General features: G+C 36.7%; 1 protein-coding gene across 3 annotated transcripts in view; it reads left to right on the top strand.

Moving 5' to 3' along the window:
• The window catches only part of LOC138703190 (cellular tumor antigen p53-like), a 78,667-nt gene that overhangs the window by 3,170 nt on the left and 48,625 nt on the right, over nucleotides 1–26,872 (top strand). For all 3 annotated transcript variants that reach the window (XM_069830872.1, XM_069830874.1, XM_069830873.1), the window contains exons 3-7: nucleotides 3,196–3,244; nucleotides 4,778–4,876; nucleotides 8,524–8,585; nucleotides 14,176–14,224; nucleotides 21,540–21,586. In XM_069830872.1, coding sequence (XP_069686973.1) covers nucleotides 3,196–3,244; nucleotides 4,778–4,876; nucleotides 8,524–8,585; nucleotides 14,176–14,224; nucleotides 21,540–21,586 — 306 coding nt within the window. The remainder of the gene's footprint in view (nucleotides 1–3,195; nucleotides 3,245–4,777; nucleotides 4,877–8,523; nucleotides 8,586–14,175; nucleotides 14,225–21,539; nucleotides 21,587–26,872) is intronic.

Raw genomic sequence — 26,872 nt, 5'->3', positions numbered from 1 at the left:
TGCAAGTGTTTGGCCAAACAATCATGGCCTGTTGCCAATCTAAATGCAGCTACAGACGATTTTCGTGGTAAATCGGGAATTAACTGTGGATTTTGATGCAGAGAGTTCCATTTTTTCTCTTGAGATTGTGTTATCAAATTTTGTTTGTTGAAGTCTAAGTATGTAGATTTAATAAATCTTTTCACAGAGTAATACATAGATTTAGTAACAGGTCTGTAAGTAGCAGTGCTGCCCTTCTTTGCTGAAGCATCCACATTCTCGTTTCGCAGGATTCCACAATGGGATGGTATCCATTGGAATACAGTTCTTTTATTGAGTGATATTAATTGAGAGAGCATTTTAGTTATTTCTGCTGTTTGAGGTGAAGGTGTGTGTTTAGAGACTATTGATAGAATAGCTGCTTTGGACTCTAACAATATAACTGCATTTTTAAATTTATTGATGTGGCATAGAAGATTTCGGAGACTTTCACTGATTGCAATGATTTCTCCATCAAAACTTGTTGTTCCATATCCAAGAGATCTATAAATGGAGAAGAGACAGCATGTAACACCTGCACCGGCAGCTTGTTCTCAGTGTATAAATGAAGCCAGTTTTGTGGAGGGTACCTAATATTAATTGTCTCTAAAGACAATTGTTTTAGTATTTCAGTGTTTACTTCTGATATGACTGTTTATGTTTATACACGTCTAATAATGATGATAATGATAGTAATAATAATAACAACAACAACACGATTTAACAACGGTTTTCAATTCATGATTATTTTAACAGTTTTACAGTAAGGTATACTTGCACAACTAATACAAGAAGCACGAAATTAAACTGAAAGTAAGGTAAAATTAATGACGAACAATTATTCAGTAAACAAACGTAGAGCAGCATAATATGATAATCCCGAGTATGACACTCTTACTCAATCATTCCGGTAGTTCTATGCTATCGTGACTGATCACAGACCAGGAGGTTGAGGGTTCGAATCCTAGTGTGGAAGATTTTTTTATTATTTTTTTTATGCAAGTTACATTTCTTTTACCATTATATTTTACTGCAAGATTTACAAATGTTCAGCCACTATTAGTAATAGACTACTTTTCTTTGCATCTTTTAAGATGCCTTGAGGCTTGCGACAATAATTGAAATAAAACAATTTTCAATAGCTGCCAAAGCAACCGTGTGTGTACCATCACTTTTAAGCACTGAGTACACGCAGTATGTTATAACTGGAACCTGGAAAATTCAGGTGCTCCAAATTTTGTATCTTTGTCGTGTACAGAGTGGCGTGCCCACAAGCTAAATATGATACTGAATTTTCCGTCACTAAACTAAGAAGTTGCTCTGGTGTGAACAGAGATGAATATTCAACGCAATTAAGCTGCAGCTACAATTCATTTTCGATTCAGTTGCGGTTGAGAATTATACCAGTGGGAAACCTCCCTTACAATGTTATACCTATTATTATTGAAGATCAGTAATAATTTATGAAATAAATTGGTTTGCTTGTAATCTATTGTATCCAAAGATCGAACAGCTGTTTATATCTTTTAATTTGATTCTCTCAATTTATTAAGTTACATACTGGTAGTACTCGGGTAGTAATTCAGTATTTTATTGAACAATTCTTTAAACATTTTTTTTGTCTTTAACTTACATGGGGTTTTACACTAAATTGAAGGTTAGAAGTACAGTAAAACCCCTAATTAACGCTTTTGAGGGGACTTTTTTTTTAATGCCTCGAATGGGAGTTTACACCAAGTTGAGCGTTCATTATTTTTAGTCAGTAAAATACAAAAAATTTCTAGAAATCCCTCCATATAACATGGACAATATTTGGCAAAATTTCAGTGTACCAGGCCCTGGAAAAGTATTCGTCTAGCTAATCAGGATACTTACCAACAAAAGCTACTTAACATATTTCAATTTTTTAAATACTTTGAATGTTTTGTTTGCTTTTTTTTTTTTTTATCACAACTGTGCTTCAAGTTCAAAATGTCCTTTTCCAATTGGTTTACCCTGTTTACAACAGAGTCGGTCCTCCATGCTTTATTAAATGTTACATAGTTTCTGACAATGTTAGTACTAATAACAGCTTCACTGAATATTGGAGTAGGTTTTATTTCTTCATCTCCTTCTTCATCTTCATCACCACCATCATTCTGCCCAATTTGGTCATCACAGATTTTCTCTTTGTCATCATAATTAGATTGAAACGTGTAGGTCTACTGAAACAGTTAGTAGAAAAGAACATAAAGAACAAACCTTACTGTAACATGCGAAAAAAAAAAAAAACTTGAAACTTCCACTGTTGCCAACACTAAACACACAACACGAGATTAGCTTTCAGATTCACACCTCAATTGTGCTTGGGTATGCCTGCGCTGAAACATCCGAGTACCAAATGAAGAAGCTTCAACAATTTCTTACATTTCAGAAACATTAAAATAAAGAATAAAAATTACACTAAATACGGGTTTTATTCTTAAGTGAATTACATTAAATCACATATGAAAATATATTGTTCTTATGGGATAATTTTTGGGACCCATAATTTCTTACATTAAGTGCATGCTTATATTAATTCGAGGTAACGCAAAATCGGGGTTTTACTATATTTCCATTTACATCTTTCACGAGTCAGTTCTCTCATTCCCAACTAACTACGTCCTTCTGGTCAGGTATGAGTGTCATCTCATTTTGTTTCGTCAAATGTTCAAGTTTATTTCAGCAGTTCCTGCCCAATTTATTGGGGTTTCAAGCTATGTAATGCAAGAGATATCATAGTTATGCAACTACTTTTATGTATTCAGATCTTGTGAGATTATATACTGTTGGATTCTCCAAATAAAATCTTAAATTGCTGTAACTTTCATTTCCCCCTACCCTCCGAGTCTTTTCTGATGTATTTTGGTACCGGTATACTAATCTTCTTGGTCTTTTATACAACTGTGAACCAGAATAGTTCCCTAAACTTTGATTCTTAAGATCTCAGAAGTCTAATTCTTTTTAACTTTTAATTGACTATATCAAGCGACATTCAGAAGGAGATTGCCATGATAATGCCAGTATATCTACCATACCAGTCTTCTTTATATATATGTACTTAATTGTGTTGTAAACAGATTTGTTGTGCATCTTATTTTCGTATAATTTGTTGTGTAACTTTTGCTTAACTGTACATTTTCTTTTCATTTTCAGTGATGATATTCAATTCAGTGCACTCGGGAATATGAACAGTTTTCCAGAAGTAAGTATGAACTTAATACAGTACATTTCAGTATTTTCATATACATCTTATTTCCTGGCCAAGAAAGTTAGCAAAATTGGGAAGTCATCTATGTCTGTGTCTTTCGACTCTTAAAAAATATCAGAATAGAAAAATTCAGTAAAAAAATTGCAATATTTCCGAAGCAAATATAAAAAATAAGTATGCCATATATATGAAGTTCACGAAAATCTGCTGTGGCAACATTCTGATTACTTACAGACCTTGATTGCATCAATAAATATTTACACAGACTTAGTATTTCAAAATCCCTTACATGCTCTTTCTGTAATCTTAATGAATATATGAATTACAAGTATTAGATACCACATCAACTAATATTATCAAAATGTAAATTAATTTTGCTTTCATTTTTCATTTCAGTCTCTTATCTCTCCTGGTCATAATTCCTCTAACACCCTCACTCAATCAAGTCTTGGTTGATCCTTTATAATATATTGTTATACAGTTATAATAAAATTTGTCATTGTGAAGATTTACAGCGATTTTCTTTTAATGTACATAATTTTTAAGTGGTAATTTAATGACTGAGTATGTACTGTGCCGCTATTTAGCATTAATCAAGGTCATAGGTGGAGAGAGAACCGTTTCCTTGAGGGGGAGGCAGAGCAAAAGCATAGAATCCCTATATAATGGGATTATGGGGACATCATTTACCTCCTCCCCCGTTATTGCTTGACTGTGGTACAGTATGTTGAAATATGATCATCTAATAAAGTTATTTTCGGGGGTATGTTTCTTATAGTGTTGCATTCATATCCACAGTGTTTCGGACCGAGTTGTATAGGGCTTGAACTGTAAGTCAACTGCAAATTATAATAGGGCATAACTTAAAACAATCTCCCTCTTTTTCTCTCTCATACAGAAACATGCATACATCAATAAAACTGTGTAACAGTGCTAAAAGAAACTTTTTTATATGAAGATTACCTTCCTGAAGATATCATATGAAATGTAAATTCTAATTATTTTATTTAATCTCGTCCTTAAGTTTACACATTATGCCAGGATCACTTTTCTTTTTTTCTGCATTGTTGTGCGGTATGTTATTCATACATCTCCAAGTGGCGGCCTGAATGCCTACAGACGTCTAACACGTCAGTACAGGCAGGTACAAAAGAAACATTACAGTGCTTCCATTCCTCAAATGAGATATAGAAATTCTTATACATTCAGAAATTGAAAATAAATATAGTCCAGACACATGATCTGAAGATATTAATTCATAAATTTAATTATAAACAAAAGCAAAATAGATCTTTTGAATTCAAAATGTTCTAACGTTAATAGAAAAAAAGAAGAGTTCAGACAAATTTGGGGGGGGGCAGTGCTCCCCCCTCGTGCCCCCCATAACTCCACCTATGATCAAGGTCAAGCACCTCTATTGTTATTGCAGCTAATATTGTGTCATCCATGGGTTACAGATTCCATCTCGTATATATTTTAATTTTCAATTGTTATAGTATTAATGGTATTCTCTTTTTTATTTTGTAGGATGGTTTGAATTCATCTCTCCTTACCAATTCTGAAATGGATTCATGGTATATAATTGATAATAAGATTCATATAGTTCAAAATGGAAGCACTTATGTGGTGAGTATTGAAGGTATAAGTGTAATGTTTCTCATTTTATTCCATCTGTGAACTCTTCATAATACTGGAAGAGTTCGTTATAATGTGACAGGGAAAGAGAGACGTATAAGCTAGATGAAAAAGAAGGCAGTTAACATGTATTACTTAGCATTTTTATGGCTTGCGCCTATGTTCTGTTATGGTTCAATCTTGAAATTGCTGCCAGCATCTCATAGTAGGTATTTCCTTTCATTCTTCCTAGTGGAATGTGGTTAAAAATTTGCGTATACTTTCTGTTGATAGGCTTTTACTTTTGTAAAATAATAAGAGAATATTGCGTAAGCAGTATACAATAAACTATTATATTGTAACTTATATTCTACTTTAACCACCACACACCCGACAACAATGTGACTTTATTTTTAATAATTCACCCAACAACAATGGGTATTCCACTTAACATAGCAACACAATAGTCGTTATTACACCCAACACGACGTCAATGACAATACACGACGTGTATTATTGAGAAGAACAACAGTGTACTCTTAATTTCAATTAATGTTCACAATGAATTATGTGGAGAACAAAACTGTTCACAGTTCGCTTGTCTTGGCTAGTTCTTCTAGCTCACTATTCAAGTTCACTGCATGTCGAACCCAAGTCTTCCACATGCGGTTCACTGCACGTCGAACCCTTGTCTCCCAGATGCAGTCCACTGCACGCCGAACCCCAGTCTTCCTGATGCGGTTCACTGCATGTCGAACCTCGGTCTTCCAGATGCGGTTCACTGCACGTCGAACCCAAGTCTTCCAGCTGCGGTTCACTGCACGTTGAACCGTCTCCCAGATGCAGTCCACTGCACGTACCCAGGTCTTCCAGAGGCAGTTCACTGCACGTCGAACCCAAGTCTTCCAAATGCTGTTCACTGCACGTCGAACCCAAGTCTCCCAGATGCGGTCCACTGCATGTCGAACTCTGGTCTTCCAGATGTGGTTCACTGCACGTCGAACCCAAGTCTTCCAGCTGCTCTCGAAGGCTGGCTTCCTTGCTCGCTCGAAGACTCACTTGTAGACTCAAGACTGAAACTAGCGGCCACTAGCGCTTTTTTTACTACACCACATGTTCTGGAATCTTTGAGAGAAATACGCTTCTAGATATTTCCCTTGCTGTCTCCACGCCGTCAACGTAGCCTTCTCCCCTGCTCCGTACCACGCTACAGCTCCTACCGAAGCTTGAGTTTCTGTTTCCTCTTCCCCACGCCTTCCTTCTTGCTATAGTCCTGTCGCTCTTATTTCCGGCAGCCAATCACGTTGCAGGTCGGCTACATTTAAACATGTGCGTGTTGTCTTTCGCTATTGATGATGTAATGAATTTCCTATGGCTAGATAAATACTTAATATAATCGCCCGCCATTTTGGCTCTTTTGTTGGCTTTCACAGAAATCACATGAGGACGTTATTTGGCACTCAATTATTTGCTCAATTACAGTGCGTTTGATTTATTATCATAGGAGCTACAACATGATAATGTTTAACGGTGAAGCAAATAGATTCCTCACCTGGTAGCTTGGGAACGAAAGAACAAAAATGGCGAACGATACTACCTACTTAGACTTTATAGAGCCTTCACTTTCTAAGACGTAAGCAAAGGGGAGGAGTCACACCGGAAATAACAGCGACGCGACTATAGATGCGCGCACACACTCCCGAGGCAACCAGAACAATCCAGACTGGTGCCACTATTTTAGTATGAGGTGCATACCAGAAATAAATTTATAAAACATGTTTCTTTAATATTCATATTTTATTTTTACATAACACACTATACACTGTAATTAATACATTTTTAAATATCTTGAGCATAATGACTGTGTAAGCATGAGACTAGTTTAACTATGCCTCATTATAGAACTTGGTTTCTGGAAAATGAGTCGCTGCACATTTCTGTTTTGACGTCATGTCAGGAAGTTTACATTTAATGGCAGCTCTGAAACATTCTATTGTTCCGCTGTAAACAGCTGCATTAATTATTGCTCTTTCCAGGAAATCAACCAGCAAAACACTTTCCTGATTCCAGAACATGGTAGGCATCATTTTGGTAATCCAGTCCGCGACCTTGAATTTTTTTTTTGTTCACTTTATTGTTAGATCTCATGTGCTTCCATACTATGCATAACTGTTTCTTTTTTGAGATGATGTGGTGAACCCATGTCTTGTCACCAGTGACCGTGTGTTCAAGAAAACCTTGACCACAGTGTAATATTGTTGTAGAAATGACAGGGTATATGCCATTCCCAGAGACTATTTTCGGGAGGCACTTGCAGGAGGCAGGACTCATCACCACACGTCTTACGGAATCCCAACTTCTGTATAATTCGAACAACTGTTTATGTAACAAAAGCTAAAGTCACACATTGTTCATTGTCATTCTTCTATTCTCCAGTGTCATTCAATGCACGTTTTGTTTGTTGTGCCTGCTGTTAAGGGTTTTCCACTCAGCGCACAGTCACTCATAAGTTACTCAGCTCATTCGAAATTCTGAGGACCATTTTGCCAACCTGTTGACGACTCATCACCCTCTCTCTCTAGATTCCCACCATATGATGACGAATTTGTGCTGCGACACTCTCATGTTCAGAAATTGAATGACAGCACGTATCTTGTTTATTGGACCACATTTCAGTTGACCTTCATTTTCAACTGACAGTTGTTGCCAAGGTGGTGGTGCGTAATACAGCCAACTGACATACAGTTATCAATTAACAGGAATGAATTACTGTATTTCCGAACCATTACAGTCAGTATAATCTCAATGTTACTGATGCTACACCTCTTGTGAATTTACTTTTTGTACGTTCTTCATATTTTGTAAAAAAAAAAATTCTTTCTTTGCATATGTTCGTGCACTAGTAATGTAGCAATTAGGTATATTCCCATTGACTACTTTTTGAGAGGTAGACTTAGACTGAATTATGTTTATTCTTATGAAAACCTCTCACCTCATTTTGTCTCATTTCTCCCACTTGCCCCCTCCTTTTCTGTTCTTTGCCCTGCTATTCTCCTCTTTTATCACCTCAGCCTCCCATCTTACTTAAATGGCTTTTAAGGAATCCGGAGGTTCATTGTCGCCCTCACATAAGCCCGCTGTCAGACCCTATCCTGAACAAGTTTAATCTTGTCCCATCATGTTTTACCTCCCTCAAATGTATTTTGATATTTTCCACCTATCAATGCTTTGGCCTCTCCAAAGGTCTTTTCCATCAACCTCCTATCTACTGCTTTTTAATGGCATATGATTTCTTCTCGAGGAACTAAGTGTGCAAAAATCCGCCCTCTACTTATTCTGTTAGAATATGAGAAGAAAATTGATGAAATATATTTTTTTAATATTATTGTTCTCCAAATACCTGGGGATTAGTTGACTTGCATCATTTTCCTTCTGACTTTATAATAAAAAGCAAAGTAATCACACTGAGAAATGCTGTGTATCCTGCTTTTCCTTGACAAGCATGTTAGTGTTGTAATCCGTTTTGCATAACCCATAGGACACCACAGGGAGGCAGATTGAGTTGTCTCCACAGTCAAGAAGTGTGCCAGTTTTTTAAATAGCTTTGTTATTTTTTTGTATGTTTGTATTTTTTCAATAATATGTGTTTTATTTTTCAGCTTCCTCTCAACTCTGACACTACAGCTCAGGAACTACCTGTAAATAACTGTCAGAGCACTGTGTAAGTTATCACAAGGAATTTGTCAATTTGTACGTAATTTGAATAACAATTTCATCACTGAAAACTCTGTTACTTACAACATTCTTTGTGTTTTTAAAAGGTGAAATAAAAGTTGCAGGTATTTAAAACTAGATTTATGTACAGTAGAACCTCAATTTAATGTTTTTCTTGGGACACAAAGTAATAATCTTCAGGGGGATTGACACTAGGTTTGGAGGCTGTTTTTTATTAACAATATTTTAATACTTTTGCAAAAATGCAATTTATTTGCAAAAAAACTATAACAAGTAAATTATGGCTGATCTTGCTCCATAGCTGAAGAAAGCAATCCTGAAAAGGCCGATATGTTGAACGTAGGATAATAGGCTACTGCACAGGATCTCCCACTTTCCCTCTCACAAGAAGCGAAACACTTGCAGTATACTTGCTCTATCCTGCACAGGGGGAGGGGGGAGGGAGGTGTATGTGCGTAGGTAGGTGTGTGTGCGCGCGCGCGCCCCCCCTGCTCTCCTTCACCCTCTCCATCTCCCCTTCCCTCTCTCTCTCTCTTTTTCTCTTTCTCTTTCTCTGTTTTTTTTTCCCCCCATTGTGTGTTTTGGGAAAGCTATTGATTGGATTCTGAATATACTCAAGTCAGTTTAAGACAGCAGAGTATTATGCTTAGGTAGGTGTGTGTGTGCGCGCGCCCCCCCTGCTCTTCTTCCCCCTCTCTCTCCATCTCCCCTTCCCTCTCTCTCTCTCTCTCTTTTTCTCTTTCTCTCTTTCTCTTTCTCTGTTTTTTTTCCCCCCCATTGTGTGTTTTGGGAAAGCTATTGATTGGATTCCGAATATACTCAAGTCAGTTTAAGACAGCAGTGTATTATGATAATAAATGACTGAAAGAATTTTAGTTCTGTCTTTTAAATGTGCAGAATTTTGATCTGAATAAAGGTACCTTTTTGTTCTGCAAAGGAATTTTGCAATGTGACATTTGTTTGTATCAAATTCTGCACATTTAAAGGACAAAACTAAAATTCTTTCAGTAATTTATTATCATAATACACTGCTCTCTGGTACAATTTCCTTTTCCCAAATAGCAAGTACAAGTTTATAAATTTCGCTATATAATGCACTTCCACCCTCTTGTATTAATTCTGCTGGAATTTGATCGATACCTGGAGACTTGTACTTTTTCAGATTTTCTATCGCAATTTCGACTTCTGAAAGCGTGGGTTCGGGTATAAATGGCTCAGCAGTTTGTATTTAAAATTCGTCCCGATCATTTCTATTTGATGAAAGAGTAATGGAACGGAGAAAAATTCTCTCCGGCGCCGGGATTTGAACCCGGGTTTTCAGCTCTACGTGCTGATGCTTTATCCACTAAGCCACACCGGATACAACCCCGGTGTCGGAAAGAATTGTCTCTGATTGAGTTCCAACTCTTGGGTTCCTTCTAGTGACCGCCCTCTGCACTACGTCATAGATGTCTATGAACATAGGACCAAAGTCCACACATGTGCTGAGGTGCACTTGTTATGAGTGACTAGTTGGCCAGGATCAGACGGAATAAGCGCCGTCTTAAATCACTTTGTGATTTACGCATATCATATATTATTTCAATGTACCGAAGTACATATGATATTTCCATGCACCGAAGTACATATGATATTTCCATGCAGATATTCTGCGTCATCATACGATGAAAGAGTAATGGAACGGAGAAAAATTCTCTCCGGCTTAGTGGATAAAGCATCAGCACGTAGAGCTGAAAACCCGGGTTCAAATCCCGGCGCTGGAGAGAATTTTTCTCTGTTCCATTACTCTTTCATCGTATGATGACGCAGAATATCTGCATGGAAATATCATATGTACTTCGGTACATTGAAATAATACATTTCTATTTGGCCTATGTACATTTAGTAGTTGCGCAAAATAGTTTTTTCATCTGTTTAGGATTGATGGAGAGTCTGCAAGCAAGTCACCATTCTCATCCTTGATCACGTTTGCCCTTGACTGATATCTATTCTTAAATTCCTTTATACCCTTATATAAATCTCGAATGTTTTTATCTTATTGTAGGGATTCGTAACAAGCTGTTTTTTTTTTACGGTGATGGGTTGTTAGCCCTTCGCCCAACCCCCAAGCTGGAGGGCCACCCCTTATTGGCTGTCCACGACTGCTTATTCAATATATTCGCAGCTACCCTCCATATCTGGAGGCCGATGAAATTATTGGGGATCATCAGTGTGGTTTTCGGCATAATAGATCGACTATTGATCAGATTTTTTGTATTCGACAGATAATGGAGAAAAAATGGGAGTATAAGGGTACAGTACATCAGTTATTCATAGATTTCAAAAAGGCATATGACTCAGTTAAGAGGGAAGTATTATATGATATTCTTATTGAATTTGATATTCCCAAGAAACTAGTTCGATTAATTAAAATGTGTCTCAGTGAAACATACAGCAGAGTCCGTATAGGTCAGTTTCTATCTGATGCTTTTCCAATTCACTGCGGGCTAAAGCAGGGAGATGCACTGTCACCTTTACTTTTTAACTTCGCTTTAGAATATGCCATTAGGAAAGTTCAGGATAACACAGAGGGTTTGGAATTGAACGGGTTACATCAGCTTCTTGTCTATGCGGATGACGTGAATATGTTAGGAGAAAATACACAAACGATTAGGGAAAACACGGAAATTTTACTTGAAGCAAGTAAAGCAATCGGTTTGGAAGTAAATCCCGAAAAGACAAAGTATATGATTGTCTCGTGACCAGAATATTGTACGAAATGGAAAAATAAAAATTGGAGATTTATCCTTCGAAGAGGTGGAAAAATTCAAATATCTTGGAGCAACAGTAGCAAATATAAATAACACTCGGGAGGAAATTAAACGCAGAATAAATATGGGAAATGCGTGTTATTATTCGGTTGAGAAGCTCTTATCATCCAGTCTGTCCAAAAATCTGAAAGTTAGAATTTATAAAACAGTTATGTTACCGGTTGTTCTGTATGGTTGTGAAACTTGGACTCTCACTCTAAGAGAGGAACATAGGTTAAGGGTGTTTGAGAATAAGGTGCTTAGGAAAATATTTGGGGCTAAGCAGGATGAAGTTACAGGAGAATGGAGAAAGTTACACAACACAGAACTGCACGCATTGTATTCTTCTCCTGACATAATTAGGAACATTAAATCCAGATGTTTGAGATGGGCAGGGCATGTAGCACGTATGGGCGAATCCAGAAATGCATATAGAGTGTTAGTTGGGAGACCGGAGGGAAAAGACCTTTAGGGAGGCCGAGACGTAGATGGGAGGATATTAAAATGGATTTGAGGGAGGTGGGGTATGATGATAGAGACTGGATTAATCTTGCACAGGATAGGGACTGCTGGCGGGCTTATGTGAGGGCGGAAATGAACCTTCGGGTTCCTTAAAAGCCATTTGTAAGTAAGTAAGTAATACACTGCTCTCTAAAATTGACTGAACATACTGGGAATTAAATCATTGGCTGTCCCAAAACATGCTATGAAATGAAGGGTTGGCGGGAAGAACAAAATAGTGTCCAAATAACAAACTTTAGAGAAAAATTAATTTTAAACTCTAAAAAACACTGTTTTAATTCGTATGCGTAATGTCATTTACTTTTGATTTTTTTTATTGCACCTGAAGATTTTGTAATAACCATGTAAGCCTCTATTAGTTCTCAACGTAATCCAATAGATGGCACCTCTAACTAAAAAAAATTCATTTTATGGACGCTCATCGTTCTTCCCGCCAACCCTTCAAATTTTTCATATAAAACAACTTTTATTTGGAAAAGAAAGTAAAAACGAGCAAAATTGTATTAAACTTTTTTTGTTTGAATTATCTCAAAGAATAACCCCCTAAAATTAATGACATTACATACTTTAAGCCAGGCCTGCACAAACAGCGCTCAACGAGCGGGAGAGCGGTGTTTACCGCTCGCCGAAACGGAGAGGAAGATATGTCGGAATGACAGACTTGCTATAGGTAGAGGAGAGGAAAACGACCACTCAGTTATCTAGTGGAGTACAGTGTGTAGGCCTATTCTCAGTAACTGTTTCACGTTGCTTACCTACTGCTACAGTACAATATGGAGGAATCTGAAAGACGGAACATAACATTTAATATTTAATGATTTACAGCTCGAACTTACTGATCTTCAATGTGACCTAAGGGCTAAAGATTGTTTGAATAATAGGCCTACTACTAGCCTGGTTGAGTTTTACAAGACTAAACATTAGCAATAATATCCACGACTACACAGGCTGGCTGTGAAAATGATTGCTATGTTTGGCTCAACATTTATATTTGTGAGCAACTGTTTTCTATAATCAACTTTAATAAAGGCAGACATCGAACATCTGTAACTGATGTTTCATTATGATCAGTAGGCTACTGTTCCTTTCAGCTGCCAACAGCATAAAACCTCGTTTTGATGTACTGATAAATAAAAATATAACAAAATGATATTGTACATTTAAGTAGCTATAGCATTTCTATTACTTCTGTAAAATAAATATTTCTTTATTAAGTAGCCCAAGATAGTTTTGCAAACACTGAACGGGAATTCATTTCATAAGCACTCATAATAGTACTTCCTTTTGTGTATATTTTGTACGAGATCACCCCTTCTTCCAGCCCACCCTTATACAGAGCGCATCTAATATCTTCATTCCGCTCATGAGGTGTGAGCCGGCTCGGAGAGTGCAAACCTTGTGCAGGCCTGCTTTAAGCCATTATTTTCGGCTTAGTTTCCTCGAGTGATGCCTTATTGGTGTCACTTGTGAGGTACAAACCTGACTTCGGACAGTTGATTAAACAACTTATGGTTCACTCTGTATTTGTAGATGTAGGCTACATAGTTTTCAGAAATAGGTGGGAAAAAATGATCTTTTATTGCAGTTCCAGAAGGAAGATTATGATTTATCCAATCTTTTAAATCTAGTTTCGACAATGTGAGAAACAATATAAAATCAGATAAAAATGATTTCATAATTCTAAGCCACCGACATGTAATTGTGATGTTCAGGCACACACAGGACATTGAAATGACGATATCTGTGACACCAAGTTGGGAACAGTATATAACAGGATATAGGAATTAAGAGGTTGCCATTGTAATTTTGCTAACACATTCAATTGTTATCGTAACGAACCTTTATATGCTGCAAATTAGCAACATGGGGCATGCAGCTTTATTTCTCTTCCTGTGGAAATTATACTGAAGATTTTGTTGCCTGAAACATCTATCAACCACCACCCCAGGAACCTCGAATTCAAAAGCTAGTACAATAACTGTTAGGTCACAGAGTATGACTTGAAACCAGGTTTATGATGTCTTTTTCTACAGTGTGATTGATGTCTAAGTTGTAATTGAAAATGATTGTGTTTGTGAAAGATGTTATGCTTGATTGTGTATGTGAAAGACAGTTATGTTAATATGATAGTGATTTTAGTTGGCACTTACTTGGAAATAGATTCATTCAATGGCTTTGCAGAACATTCTTTTTTGTTCTGTGAATATTGTTTTGCCTTCTGTTAATTAAAGAAAGAGTAATTTGGTTTTTTCTCTTCCTCCCCAGTATGAACCAGGTTCCTCAGCAGGGTAACACTGCTGAAATATGTTCTCAGGTGAGTGTTAAAATGTCACAGTTTCGCTCTATTTTTAACTGTAATTTCCTATAATCGTGGAATTACAAATAATTCTAGTTTACAGCAGTTGAAAATCCTTGAATGTTACAAAATGCGTGATTTATACATCAAAGGCTCAGAAATTCAATAATGAAACATGCAGATAGATATTTGTCATCAACATTTATATTAGTTATGGTGTACCACAACTTATGTATACGGGTTTCACCATAACTTTCTATTACATATACCTACAATTAGCTTGCAATGCCGACAGCCTGTTAAACTAATAACTCTTCTACTCTTGCTATTAACTTAGCTCCAAACAGTCATTTTCCTCTTATTGATCCTAAATGTCCACCATCTGTTTGTTCGTAACTTTTTTGGCCCTTAAATCTACCCGTCAATGATAAAATACTGACTTGTGGTGATGAAATCACTTTCTCTTCATCCATCATACTTTCCGCATCCTGACATCTTCTCTGAATGCTAACCGCACCTTCTCTTGATCTCCCATAAAGCCTTCTTGATACTGCTTCATGTCTTCTTGCTGACTCATGTAGGCTAGACCATATGTTACTGCGATTTCCTACCCGGTCTACTGCTCTACTTGGCTCAACAGATTCCTGACTGATAATAAAACATACAGAAGTAGGCCTACACTAGAAGATTTAAGTTGTTCGTAATTTGTGTACGTCAGGACTACAGCATACAGGATGTGAATAAAAATAAGTATCCATTCAATTTCAAACAAAACTTTCCAGTTCTGATAGAAGAGAAGATAGATGAAATTGGAGGTCATCTTCTTGAGCCTTTGCTGTGAGATTTTTTTACCAGTGAGGGAAATTAAAGAATAATGTGTGGAAGCACAATTTCCACACCTCAGAATAACTGGAAAGCAGTATTGTGAGATGTTACTTTGAAAAGCACTTAAAAGTCTGTCCTGATGCCAACAAATTTGTATCCATCTGCAAGTGATGGTTGTGATTCAAGCAGTAATGTAAATAGGCCTAGTGATACTGCTTTCAAATGCCATGTGGCAAGATACCAGTACGAGCGCTACAGCATTAAAGTAGCACACAAGTAAAATAAAATTGATTACTGTAAGAGTAAGATTATTATACATACAGTCATTCATTCATAGTTTCATGCCCAAGAGCAGGTTCTTCACATCAAACACAACATTCTCTAATCTTCCCTCCCTCTCCTAGGCAGAAAGCCTTTCTTGTAGTCTCTGCATATACTCCATATCTTTTAATGTCGTCTATCATCTGATACCTACTTCTGCCCCGAACTTTTCCTCCCATTTACCATTCTTTCCAATTCATCCTTCAGGTTTCTTCTTAGCCAGTGACCCAGACAATTTCTTTTTCTCTTCAATATCCATTTCAGCATTATTCCTTCTTCATCCACTCTTTCTAGAACAGTTTCATTCCTATGTTGTGTGTTCATTTCACATACTTATTCTTCTCTGTATCCACATTTTAAATGCTTTCAGTCATTTTTTTGCAGATCCAAATGCAATTTGTGGTTGACAAAGACAATGCTTGTTGGTAGGTTTTCGCTAGATACTCCTACTATTGCTCCATTTACTATCACCAGCATCATCTTGCAGTGCTGTGTAGTCCACTACCCAGCGTACTGGGGCTAACACGTCCTTCTTCTTCTTCTTCTTCTTCTACTACTTCTATTATTGGATGTATCCGTTTATATGGGTCATCCAACTTAGCCTCCTTCAGACATGGTCCAATTTCAGTAAAATATTGACTTCGATTATAAATTGTATGACTTAAGAAGGTGCAGAAAATTTATTTTTCACAAATTCCCTTGCTATAGCTTTTTTAAATGTGATTGTATTGTTCGTGATGTTACTTGCTTACAAAATTTCGTACTGTTCTCCAACCAGGAGATCAACCGTGAAAGGAATGTGCTTACTATTGTGTCATCTATTGGAGTGAAGTATGGGCGAATCCAGAAATGCATATAGAGTGTTAGTTGGGAGACCGGAGGGAAAAAGACCTTTAGGGAGGCCGAGACGTAGATAGGAGGATAATATTAAAATGGATTTGAGGGAGGTGGGGTATGATGATAGAGACTGGATTAATCTTGCACAGGATAGGGACCGCTGGCGGGCTTATGTGAGGGCGGCAATGAACCTTCGGGTTCCTTAAAAGCCATTTGTAAGTAAGTAAGTAAGTATTGGAGTGAAGTAGATAGATAATATTACCGTTATAACATCAGTTTAAAAACCATGTGCTCTCCTGCATATGTTATTTCTTGTATGGAGAGATTAAAAGACCAGGAGATTAACAGTAATCTAATTTTGTAACTAGGGTAATATCAATATGTGTGTATCAATGTTAGGGTTTGTGCTGTGAGAGCTAGCCAATACAGAAACGAGTACCCACGTGTGTGACCTTATGACATCAACATTCATTTACAGCATTACCCCGCTTCGTCTCAGTCCCCAAAGACTTTCTCGTGGTTGGAGTACAGTATCTGAAATTTATATCTATATATATTAGTTTGTAATGAGTTAACAACTCTTGAATAATTTACTTGTGAAGCAACTAACAGTACTATCGAAGTGAATTATTCAGAAGGGAAAATATTTTATGTACGTTCACATGCTAATATAATAGTCGTCTGTACAGTTGATTGTGCAAAGCAGGTATGTATTTATTACAAAGAGTGACCCATTCTAGTCTTGGCTGGAAAATATCCTTTCACCTTTAAAAATAAAAAGTTACTGACTTTTTCTGTAAAAGAATTAATTTGTAAAATGAATTAGTACATAAGATTATAAAATTTAATGTTTTACTTACGTATTTGGCTGTGTGGCAGGGTACAGTGTCTTGCTGGAAATTTCAGCATTCACTTGGAGAAAATTGCCTCTGATGACTGGTTTAGGCATTCTTCTAAAATTTCAATAAATTGCTAAACTCCAGTTTTCCAAGTCCTTGTTATTCAGCCCACACTGACTCGCTGGAAATTGCTATATTTGCTGAATACAGTTGGGAAGATAAGTTTCATTACTTCAGCATATATATTGTTTACCACCATGTTGACATTGGTTAAATTGAAATTCATCTGGAAAGTGAAAATGTTATGGGTTCACATTATGTAGTTATCTACTTTACATACCTTTTTTTTCCCCTGGAGCGAGTCCTTTTTCATTTCTCTCCATGTTACAGCTTAATAATGGCTTTTTACGAGGTCTTTATGACTTGAAACCAGCATCAAATAATTACTGCCGCACTATCCTGGCATTTCATGGACTGTGGTGTAGCCTTCCCACTGAGATTATAGTCTGTAGAACTTATATCTGATGATCAGAGAGGTATGGACGTTTCAAAACTCTGACCTTGGCATATGTAGTTGTTCTTTTTAGTCCTGTAACAACTTTTCTCGTAATATCTCATGAAAAGTCGAGACACTGAAGATTGATGGCAACCAATCCTTTCTGATCTCTGACTTCATAAGCCTTCTGTACCCAAAGCAACAACTACACTTTTTTCCTCCAAGTGGTGTTAACTGTATACCTGAACCCATAGTGGCACACTGACATGGTTTTTTCCATGTTATATCCGTTCTTCTATGTAAAATGGTGCAATAACAAGATGATGCAATATTAAGTAACAATAATACAACATATTGTGCAATAAGACATTGTGCAAGTGGTAGTTGGTGAAAAAAATAAACTTCTCACACTTGATTTCTTGCATATTGCAGGTGTGTATCAGTGAAATGGCTGTTTTTAAAGGTAACAAAAGGAATACTTCTTTTAACGAGACAAAAATTACAAACACTGGAACTGTGATCTTATACATTGACATTTATGAAAAAATTTCAACCACTTCCATATTTTGAAAATTATGTCCTGCAGATGACCACAATGATGGCATTTATATTCAAACAGCCTGTAGTTACATGTTTCAATGCTTTTTAGGTGCACCCAAAGGAAGTAATCGGAAACAATTATGTCAGATGACTTGCATTGTTTGCATAGAAATTCTCGCTGTATACAACATAACTTCATCTTGCTGTAACTAAAATAATTTCTATGTAAGGAATCTTGCAAGTTCTGGTGCAGGAATATGTGTATTATATTGGCATACCAGACAGAAGTTACTGTGTTTGTTGTTCTTGCTCATGCTCGGAAAAACAAGAACCAATTATCCCCAGTGACGTTCTGGCTGTGTAATGGCATTGATGCAATTGATGGAGATTCTCCCGAGACCAGTAACAGTAGTTAGTAAGAAGGAAGTGTGTCTCATCAGACATACACATTGAATGCAACTAAGCTTGATTCATCTTCATTAATTTTAGTCAAAACCTCAATACTGTGAAATGCATTCTCTGTTCAAGATCACCCTTTTTTAACTGCTTGACACTTTGTACTTTGTATGGTTGCAACTTTAATTGTTACGTAAGATTATATGGATGGTAGTGCTTTACAAATTCACCTCACAGAATGTCTTAGATTTTGTGTAACAACATTTCTCACTGTGTGTATTGTTTCTCGTGCTCGAGTATTCTGAGACCTACTTGTAGGTTTTTTCTTCAAAGCATTTCCTGTTTTTCTTCAAAGCATTTTCTGGAACTTCAAAATTGTTCACCCATAATATTCAGATAGGACGGGATCATGTTATCCAAGATGAAAATAGCGTCAGTATTCTCTTCTAAAAGGGACCACGTAATTGGCATATTTATAAAATGCCATAACAGCAACTGCACATTGCGATCCGTTCCACAAATCTTAATTCTGCAATAAATTACATTCTTCTTCTCTTCCTCCTCAGTAACGGTGTAGACTACAGTACCTATTTTTTTTTCTCCTTGTTGTTCTTTATACTCGCTTTAACATCTTTGGTCATATCGCGAGTTAATCTTTGGTTGAAATCCAAAGGTCTGTATACTATTGTTGAGACTGGTTATGGCGCGTGTATATATGTTACTGATTTGTTATGAATATGATTTCGGTGATGAATGAGGCCGGTGATTTTCAGGGATGTTGTGGCCTGAATTTCCTGGCATTTGCCTTACGGTTGAGGAAAAACCTCAACCAGGAAATTCAACCCGATCGGGAATCGAACCCTGGCCCTCTGCATAAGAGACCAATATGCTGACCCCTACACCACAGAGGTAGTCAGTACCTGTTATAAAAGCACTTGGGCACAAATGTCCTACTATGCATCCCTTAAATCAGAAATCAACCTAGAAGACTGCAGTGGGTGGCTACTGTCTTAATGATGTTGCTGGGTTTTATTTCCTGAAACTCTTCAGGAGGCAACATGTATTTCATGAGTTTTTGATGCCGATGTGGCTTAAACCTGGACAATCTAGCAAAATATGAGCTAACTCAACATCCATTCATCCAGCCCACATTTCCTATAAATTGGGTCATCAATGAGGCTTAATGTATTAGATCTTTATTCAGATGGCAGTGTCCAGTCAGAATTTCAATCACCCATCTTAAGTTTCTCCTTTCCAGAGCTAGAGTTGTTTTGTTAAGTTACGTCTTGGGTCTCCAATGAGGAGCTTGGCCTGTCTCATGTCTGGTGTAGATTATATTTTGTTGTATTTATTTACATTCCATGGCATTTGTACATCTCTTTGCAGCTAGAATATGGAACATGTCAAAAAAAAAAAAACCTTAATGGTACTGCAAAGTCTTAATTCATAGGTCACAGTCTAGTTGAAATATTTACAAAAGAGTTTTACAATATACTAGTGTAATACAAGAGGTTAGTATTGATAGTTAATACAAGACAGAAATATTCATCTTCAGGCTCTTAGTAAACCTGTCATCAGGTTAACCTTTAGAGCGTGTTTGGTTATAAACTGAGCAAATTAGAGCCAGTTGGGAACATCATGAGGGAAATTTTCGCGCAGCAAACAAAAATGCTCGTTTTATTGGAACACTTTGCATAAGTAAAAATTAATTACATTGTTAAACCGATGTGCAGGTATACTGCTTACACCTTTCATTAATGACTTTGGTCTATCTCGGGGCTGCTGTAATTTTGCTAAAACAATTACAGTCTTCTTCTTCCTACATGAAAGAAATTAAAAAGAAAATGGTAGAACTCGTTTCCAGCAAATCACCATTTTATGTGATCTTGTTTCTTCGTGTAACTATCAAGTTTTCAGTAACATTCATTATCTTTTATGTGCATTATTCTCACTTACATCGACTCTTATGTACTGAGGAAGGGGAGATGGAGGGGGAACATGATCAGTTCAAGAAATTACTGTTCATAGGAGGCATACCAGGAACCACTCTTTTCGCTATAAAGGATGCTGATAAATTTTGTGATGAACATTCGGAATTGTTTTTTTCTTTTTCTGAATCTCTATGCTTTCTTTTGATACTTCTTATAATGAAAAGGCAAGAAGTTTTTCTGCTGTGAGATAAAGGATGGAAATGTGTATGAATCTTTTCTATATACGAGTCCCAATGAATGTTCCCAGTGTGTGTGTCAGCCTTTCAGTGACAGGTTCCCCACCCATTTCCTTTGCTACTTGCGTCTACGACCTCATAGAACTTTGCTGGATTACAACTTAGTACTATGTTAAATTAACATTCGGTACTCATCCTCCCCACAGTACCTGCTGGAAGTGTTGTCTATTTTGTGTGATACATAATTCACATATCATTCATAGAACCTGTTTTATTAAACCTATTCACTAATTTTAGTATTGTTTTCTTACACGGAATTGGGAGCCAAGAAATTTACATCTGAACTTTTCCCTTGTTCAGTCATATGATTTCTTTTACTATATATATATATATATATATATATGTTGTACACGTTCAAGCACTGAATATGTAATCATTGCAGAACACAACACAACATGATAAACTGCACTTGCTCTTAGTTGAGACATGCGTATGTTTCTTGCCTCTTGTCAAGGACAGACTGCAGACTGGCACAACTAATTTTGGGGCATGGGAATTCACCAACCATGCATATTTCACGAGATACTTCTCTCTGTCCCTCTCCCCCTAACGTCCCTCCCTCATCTCCTCTCTCTTGGTATGCATACAAAGAGCTGATGCCTGAAGGATAACATAAGTAGGATGAGTATCGAATGCTATGAATATTATTAATATAATATTATAATATGTTAAGTTTTAATCTGATGAGGCACTGTGAGTTTTCAGGTGCAGTCAGCAGAGGAAGTGCCCTACTTTGTGTGTGGCATTGGTTAAGATAATTGGTAAATCAAATTGAGGATTGTTATAATATGTTGGCATAATTTTTTCCTCTGTTTTCTTTAGCCATTTCAAAGCTGTTTTTTATTTTTTCAGGTTAAGGATTCTGGTGATTTTCGAAACCCAGGAATGGAGCCACATTCGTAAGTTATAAATAAAGATTTCGTAATGATTAGAAGATATTACATTAAAGCTTATTGAAGACTTTTTTTTTTTTTTTCCACACATCGCACACCATGTAAAATGTCGTAAGTCGAAAATCACATTTTACTTTCGTAAATTATTCCCAACGCTGTTTTACTAGTTTGAGGTGTGAACTTCTAATAAAAAAAATTGTATATTATCAAAGTTTTTGGTACCTATTTATTAAAATATTTTTACATCGGTATATTACTAGAAAATAGTATATCTTTACAGGTAACAATTTTCGAGTTATGACACTATTTTACTGAGAGTGTGACATCATCCTTTGTGGACTAGTGCAGTGTTTCTCAACTTTCTAGGCTTTCTATGTTTATTAAGAACCCACATAATTATTATCATAATTGTAACAAGGTAATTTTAATGTGTAACAACTAGCGTCGTGCATTACAGGCGCTATGTTTGATACAAGTTTGTCGAATTTGGTGAAGTTCGATATTCGCCGATTGCTCAGCAGGAGGAGGCCTGTCGTGTTTGTTCCACCTTGTTATAAATTTATTCACTGTCCTCCATTCCAACCCCTTCATATTTTAACCACCTATGGATTTTAGTGCTTGTCTTGCGATTAATTTTCTTATGAAATTGGACAAAGTTTGTAGTGCTTTGGTTGCCTCTGTCATGTTCGAACATTGCAGGCCACTAGTAACAACCATTACGAAAGTTACTGTTTTATAGTATAAATGAACTCATTAAATATGTGAAGTACTATCTTGCCAAGAGTAATGTTTAATGACAAATATATACAGTGAAACCTCTCCTTATGGACACCCCCAAGATACGGACACTCCTCAAATACGGATAGATTTTTATGCCCCAACTGAAATAATATAGCAGTAATGATAAATTTAACTCTCGTTTACGGACACTCTCAGACACGGACACGGACAGCTGTTTCACAGTCCTAAAGCTTGCTGTAGCTCCTGACTGCGGAGAACTTGGATTTCAAGACCTAATGTGTTACAAAAATGGAAAATTTAGTTTTGAGAACTGTACAGAAATTCCTTAACATGAAAGAAGACAATAGGGGTCTCGTAGGCTACCACTACCCCAGCCGGCTACCCCTTGTTAGCTGAAAGCGGGTGGATAAACAAAGTCATAAAATTTAACCTGTCTGATGGGTCCAAGGTTTCCGCGATCGTGAAATTGTATTCGACACATGATAAGGTTAGTAGGATTATTCTCTTCACTTCAATCAGTTGTATTGTTTCGAGAGACATGGCACCTGAACATAAAGGTTAAGTTGAAAACTGTAAACTACAGTACTGCATAACTGTAGTCACAGAATAAAATTGCATGGCACAGTACTATATTGTAACTTTTTAAACTAAACAACAATGTTACTTTATTATCTCAACAATAATTCCTTTCTACAATTCACCTTAAACGCTCTCGTCAACAATAGGATTTTCACTCAACACAGTATTCGTTATAGCACTCCACTGACGACAATGACAATTCACTAGGACTATTACGAACAACAATGAACTGTTAATCTTAACTAATATTTACAAAGCACTATTTACAAATCAGAACTGTCGGTTCTCAGTTCACAGTTCTTCTAGCTCAGTCACTCGAGCTCACAGTATCTCGAACCACAGACCTTCAGAGACAGTCCACTGTACTCGAACTCAGGTCCCTCCAACTGCAGTCCACTGCACTCGAACTCAGGTCCCTCCAACTGCGGTCCACTGCACTCGAACTCAGGCCTTCGGATGCTGACACAATTGCGGACGCACACTCGAGTCAAACTCCGGTACACAAGACTGGCTTGCTTGCTCTGGCTTACTCACTGAATGGCTGAATAAACTGAAAAACTGCTCAAGTTCGCTGCGTTTCTTCTTTTATAGCAAAATCATAGTTGCGAGAAATTTCTACGGGTGTGCAGAGATAGCTCTCTCGAATTATCTGGATATCTCCACTTCGACGGACTTCTGGAAGAGTCGGGAGGGTCCGTCCCCCCTTCACTCCGCACGTAGCAGTTGCGCGCGCACCCTCCCCTCGTCGCGTTGACGTAATACACCCCCTCTGCCCTTCAGCATGCAGATGCTCCCCGTACCAGCGTTTCGTCTGCCGCTCGCCCTGTCGGACGCGTGTTCAAACCCCGTTGCAGCTGTCACAATATTTTCCTTTTTCGGTCTTATCTACTGTAGTTCAAAGTTGCAAAGAATTTACTGTAGTATACTGTATTCAGAATTAAACTACAGTAATACAGTTCATTTAAAGCGTGAAGGGATACGTAATGCACATTATAAATTCACTGTTAGATTGGGGAGCCTCACTCTCAATAAAGGACACCTCCCAGATGCGGACAGATTGTTACGTTCCTTGAATGTCCGTAAATGAGAGGTTTCACTGTATTACATTACATTTCAAATGGACTCATGTTATTTTTGTAGTAATGCAATGATCAACACTGATACCAGCTTACAAAATATGAAAGTGATTTTATTTATTAAAAAAGACAGAATTAATGTTATTTAAAAACCACATACAGTTACTTGGAGAACACTGTATTGTGTTAAGAAGTAAATGAGATGCTAAAAAAATGTGAAGGTGGTTATGAAAAAAAGTTTACTTAATGGGAAACCTTAGCTAGTTTTCGTGAAATGTGATCCATTATTGTATTAACTATACTTATAACTATATTTAAATCAGTTTTGGATTTTAAATGCTTTCGTAGCTTATTTTTCATTTCAGTTACATGTGAAAAACTGAACTGATACAAAAATATTTATGTGGCATAGGGAAGGAGTTCTGTCAAAGCAATGTTCCAGAGGTGCAAATATTCACATGTAATGTTTAGCCAGAAGGTAGACACATTTCAGACCTCTAGTCTGCAAGTCTCTCAACACTGTATTGCTGGACACTTCTATGAGTTGCTGTTTCAGATTGGCTGGAAATTCAGTTTGTTCAATTGCCCTTTCCGAAAAAGAGTTCATAATCTAAAGGTTTTGTTTAATCACAACCTTGTCTTGTAATATTGGGAAATATTTCTCGAAGTTTGATTCCATGTGATTGAGGTGCTCTATAATAACCCTTAGAGACCACATAATTTCGCATTAATTTCGGGAAAAAAAAGAAAAAAAAATCATGATAAAAATACTGTATGTTGCTAGTTATAGCTCCGTCGCTCTAATTTCCAGTAGCCAATCGCGTTGCAGGTTGCCTACATTTAAACGTGTGCGTCTTGTGATTCGCTGATTCATTTCTTAAGGCTCGATAAATACTTAATATAATCGCCCGCCATTTTAGCTCTTTTTTTGTCGTTCACAGAAAACGCACGAAGACGTTATTTGCCGCTCAATTATTTGCTGAATTACATTGCGTTTGATTTATTATCATAGGAGCTACGACATGATAATGTTTAACGGTGCGGCAAATAGATTCCTCGTATGGTAGCTCGGCAATGTGAGAACAAAAATGGCGAACGATACTACCTACCTAGACTTCATAGAGCCTTTACTTTCTAAGACGTAAGCAAAGGATCGAAGTCACGCCGGAAATAACAGCGTCGGGACTATAGTTGTAAGATTATCGCAGTAATTTCGTATAAATTAGGTAGAGATTTTTATGTGAAAAAATAATGATGTGTTACATATTTGGCATAAAAATAGTGATAGAAAAAGTTTTATTGATGCTTGTCTTTTAGGAGCAACCCCCTTTTTTTTTAAGGTGCACATGCTCTATTTTTGAAACAATGTTTAGACACTGTGTCTTGTTTCTTCCAATCTACTCGCACATTACAAAATTTACACATTAAAATATTAGTCTTGGATACATAAAAACCCCAACTAATTCTTTAGCTCTGGAATATAGTGTGACTGTCGAAGTTGGACCCATCTTTACAACTGAATATTGGCTTTAATATAATGCCAGCAAACAAAAGCCACCTTTCAGATGGACATTATCTTTTTCCCCCTCTGCAAAGTTTCAGTGACGGGTTTGGAATGCATGTTTTTCCAATTCTATCTTCCAGCTTGCAAGAATAGTGGATGTTATATTCACAAGTTGAAAGTGTTTAAAAAAGTAATGAGATGCAAATTTTTAATATATAAATCTGTTTCTTTTTTTTCGCCAAAATAATTTATTTTCCTCTAAAATACATTTGTTGCGAAAACAAAATTTGCGATAAAAATGGCTATTTTCGCTATTGTTACATACATATTTGCAAAGAAAAGTAACTTTTTAATCAGCAATTTATCACTATTGCAAAAATATGTGGTCTTTAATAGTCCTTGTTATGGACTCACACAAAACAATTTTATTATCCTTTGTAAACTATGTAAGTCAGGAGAAGGAACTGGAGCCATCAGAAATGGAGAATATGTATGGGTAATAAACTGTTGCAAATTAATAGACATCAAATTGTGTGCCACTACATACAAAACGTCTGGAAGGATGTTAATTTACAATAGTAAAATGTACAATATTATCATAGATTAGCATGCCAAAATTTTCTAAAGACTTATTCTGCATTGTCTAATCTTAATTCATACGATTATACTATATTAACAATATATTTCTTGAGATAAGCAGTTTTTAGTCTCTCCTGTAAAAACATATTTTTGTCATTTAAAATGTTTGACATTTCCACTCTTCAAAAGTGACACTGTATGATAGGGGAAAAAAAGTGCATGTAATATTACTCAAATGTAATGGAGCATCCAGAAAAAAAGTTTTATTTAAAGAAAAACATACTATTTTTGTCGTTGGATTTAATGGATTACATTTTAATGGGTTTCAATTCTCTGTATCTCATCATCATCGTCGTCATTTCTGGCATTACAGTCCATTGACAGCCAGAGCCTTATCAACTACTTGTTTTCACCATTCATCTCTCGGATGTAGCCAACCGCCCCCAATTTTGAATCTCCAAACTGTGCAAGTCATCTTCTACGTTATTAAGCCATCTCTGCCTCTGATATCCCACTGATCGGCTTTCCTTGGGTTTCATGTGTAGAATCGTCCTCAGTTTTCAGTGGTTTTCCATTCTTTCCACATATCCCAGCCATCTCAGCCTACGTACTTTTATGTCAGCTACAATTGTTGGAACTTCGTAAAGTTGTTCCAGTTCAGCATTAATTCTAATCCTCCATTCATTATCAATTCGTACGGCTCCAAAAATATGAGTTTTTAGGCTTTCACGATGACTGTGACTGGAATTGAGGACCGTTTTTGCAATACTTGCTAATTGCAAAATTTGCAGAATTGAGATTTTGATGGATTCG

This window comes from Periplaneta americana, chromosome 7, assembly GCF_040183065.1.
Source record: "Periplaneta americana isolate PAMFEO1 chromosome 7, P.americana_PAMFEO1_priV1, whole genome shotgun sequence".
Classification (NCBI taxonomy): Eukaryota; Metazoa; Arthropoda; class Insecta; order Blattodea; family Blattidae; genus Periplaneta; species Periplaneta americana.
This window is presented reverse-complemented; position numbering and strand designations above follow the sequence as displayed.